Genomic DNA, 2,715 nt, shown 5'->3' with positions numbered 1-2,715 from the left:
ATATCTTTTCTATATACCCCCCATTCAGAAGCCCATTTTCATATTCTGTTTGCACTATTCTCTTTGTTTGCACTACTTCTTATATTTCTATGTACATTTTTTTTGTCTCGTATATGTGTATCTCTGTGTTAATGCTGCTATCAACAACGTGAATTTCTCCACTGTGAGATAAATAAAGGCATATCTTATCTTATCTTATCTTATCTTATCTTATCTTATCTTATCTGTTAGCTCGTCTTAGCTCCTGATGGCTTCAGTTAGCTCCTCTTAGCTACAGATGGCTCCTGGTAGCTCCTGATGGTGCCTGTTGGCTTCAGTTAGCTCCAGCCTGTTCTGTATAGTTCTTCTTAGCTTCTGGTGGCTTCAGTTTTCTCTTCTTAGCTCCCCTTAGCTGCTTTTAGCTACAGATATTTCCAGTTGGCTGCTAAAATGCTAGAAGTGTTTGAGGAGATATCACATCTCACCTTATTGTCTTCACTGTTCACATGCTTCTGTGAGCAGAGCTGCAGGCAGGAACCTGCTGCGTCGTGTTGGTCTTTCAAACGTGTCGGCTTTGTGACGGATGATCGCAGCTGTAACGGCTAACGTAGCTTTTAGCTTCCCCATTAAACTGGGGCCAAGTGAAATGCGGAAGTACTGTTTTATGATCCTTCTACATGCAGTCGAACAGGAATCTTTTTGACTGGGGTTCAAACAGCTCAGGCGTCCTTCACAGTCGTGTCCTTCAGCGTCTCTTCAGGGACGTGAGCTTCCAGGTTGGTTTGATCGTGAGCAATGTTCTGCTGGAGGCCTCAGTGCTGCTTATTAATGGTACTGACGAACAACGTGACCCAGTCAGCACTGAAGGGCAGCGACTCTTTTACATTCTGTTCCTGTTCTTCAGAAACACCAACAGTGTTTAATACATTCTGTTCAGCTGTTCTGTTAAAGTGCTTCCATCATGATCAAGATGAACATTCAAGTTTTACCTACAGTCATCTGAATCTGCACCAAGATGTAACAGTTTAGGACCAAAGGACACCTTCAGGGTCCTGGGCCAATCAGAGAACACACCTTCAGAGTCCTGGACCAATCAGAGAACACACCTTCAGGGTCCTGGACCAATCAGAGAACACACCTTCAGAGTACTGGACCAATCAGAGAACAGACCTTCAGAGTACTGGACCAATCAGAGAACACACCTTTAGGGTCCTGGACCAATCAGAGAACACACCTTCAGAGTTTTACTGAGCTTGAAAACTGGATTTGAGAGTTTCAGCCTTGATGTTTGAGCAGAGACAACGTGTTGAGGCTGAGCAGACACCTTCACACATGTTCAGACATCCGGTGACTCAGTAAAGTTGGGTTTGATCCGGAGGTTCTTGGCGTTGGTCCGCAGACCTACAGCTTCAACATTTGTGTCGGTGCAGTGAAATGATTTGTGAAGGTGAAACGAGGACTGCTTGTGGGATGATGTGTGCAGGTTTGTGGCTGAAGGCCTGATCAGAGGACGTGACAATGATTGTGTTTGGAGCTTCGGCTGTCACAGGATTCCAGAATCGGAGCCTTCAGATGTCGTCTGTATGTCCAGCAGCAGCCCGATCAGCTTACGCACTAATCATTACACCAGCGGTGGTACCGGCCTGGCTCGGTTTACAGCTTCGGGTTACGCAGCCCCCTTTGATTGGTGGAGTTTGAATTAATTGAATCTTTGCAATGGAAACGTTTCCTTTGAAGAGAAAACAGGTTTAAACGTGTGACTGGGGCCTGACAGCGTGCAGAGCTTCTCCAATCGTCGTTTCAGATTTCGTCCTCCACCTTAAAAATCGTTGTTTTTTTAATTGGACTAAAGTTAACCAGATAAATTTGGATCAGTGGGAACTTTGGTGATCATGTGACGGATCAATCGTTTCACGTCAAGCTCGCCTCCTCGAACTTCTGTTTTTATTAAAGATGAATAAACTGCAACAAAAACACTTGTCATGAGTTCACTGCTGTCTGAGGGTCTCTTCATACGGCTGGAGGGCAGTTTCCATCCAAAAGGGGATTTAAATGAGAAGCGCTCAGCAGGAAATGATCTACGGCTGAGTTTACAGAACAGCAAGAACACAAAGCAGCTGCTCTCCGTCCACTCATTCTTCTCCTCTGACATGGAAACAGGTGGAGCTCAGAAACAGCAACTGTTTGAATATGAACAGGTGTGAACGGGTGTGAACAGGTGTGAACACGTGTGAACATGTGCGTTTTTTTCCACCAACAGACACCGACTACATCAGTGAGGAGGAGAAGCAGAAGGTGCAGCGGATGTTGGCGTTTCTCACCGAAGAATCCAAGCAGGCTGCAGCCAGCACCGCGGTGAGTACAACCACAGCGCTGCTAGTCAGTCAGTCAGTCAGTCAGTCAGTCAGTCAGTCAGTCAGACAGACAGTAAGTCAGACATTCAGTCAGTCAGTAAGACAGACAGTCAGTCAGTCAGTCAGTCAGTCAGACAGACAGTAAGTCAGACATTCAGTCAGTCAGTAAGACAGACAGTCAATCAGTCAGTCAGTCAGTCAGTCAGTCAGTCAGACAAACAGTAAGTCAGACAGTCAGTCAGTAAGACAGACAGTCAGTCAGTCAGTCACTCAGTCAGTCATTAAGACAGACAGTCAGTCAGTCACTCACTCAGTCAGTCAGTCAGTCAGTCAGTCAGTAAGACAGACAGTCAGTCAGTCAGTCAGTCACTCAGTCAATCAG

At 45.8% G+C, this 2,715-nt stretch overlaps 1 protein-coding gene across 1 annotated transcript in view; it reads left to right on the top strand.

The window, feature by feature from the left end:
• rnf123 (ring finger protein 123) overlaps window positions 1-2,715 on the top strand; it is a 93,617-nt gene that overhangs the window by 80,154 nt on the left and 10,748 nt on the right. The window contains exon 37 of the mRNA XM_008295946.1: window positions 2,240-2,334. Within this exon, the coding sequence (XP_008294168.1) occupies window positions 2,240-2,334 (95 nt within the window). The remainder of the gene's footprint in view (window positions 1-2,239; window positions 2,335-2,715) is intronic.

Source organism: Stegastes partitus, unplaced genomic scaffold (genome assembly GCF_000690725.1).
Source record: "Stegastes partitus isolate 25-593 unplaced genomic scaffold, Stegastes_partitus-1.0.2 Scaffold1089, whole genome shotgun sequence".
Lineage (NCBI taxonomy): Eukaryota > Metazoa > Chordata > Actinopteri > Pomacentridae > Stegastes > Stegastes partitus.
The sequence above is the reverse complement of the archived record's forward strand: the minus strand, read 5'-3'. Positions and strand labels throughout refer to the sequence as shown.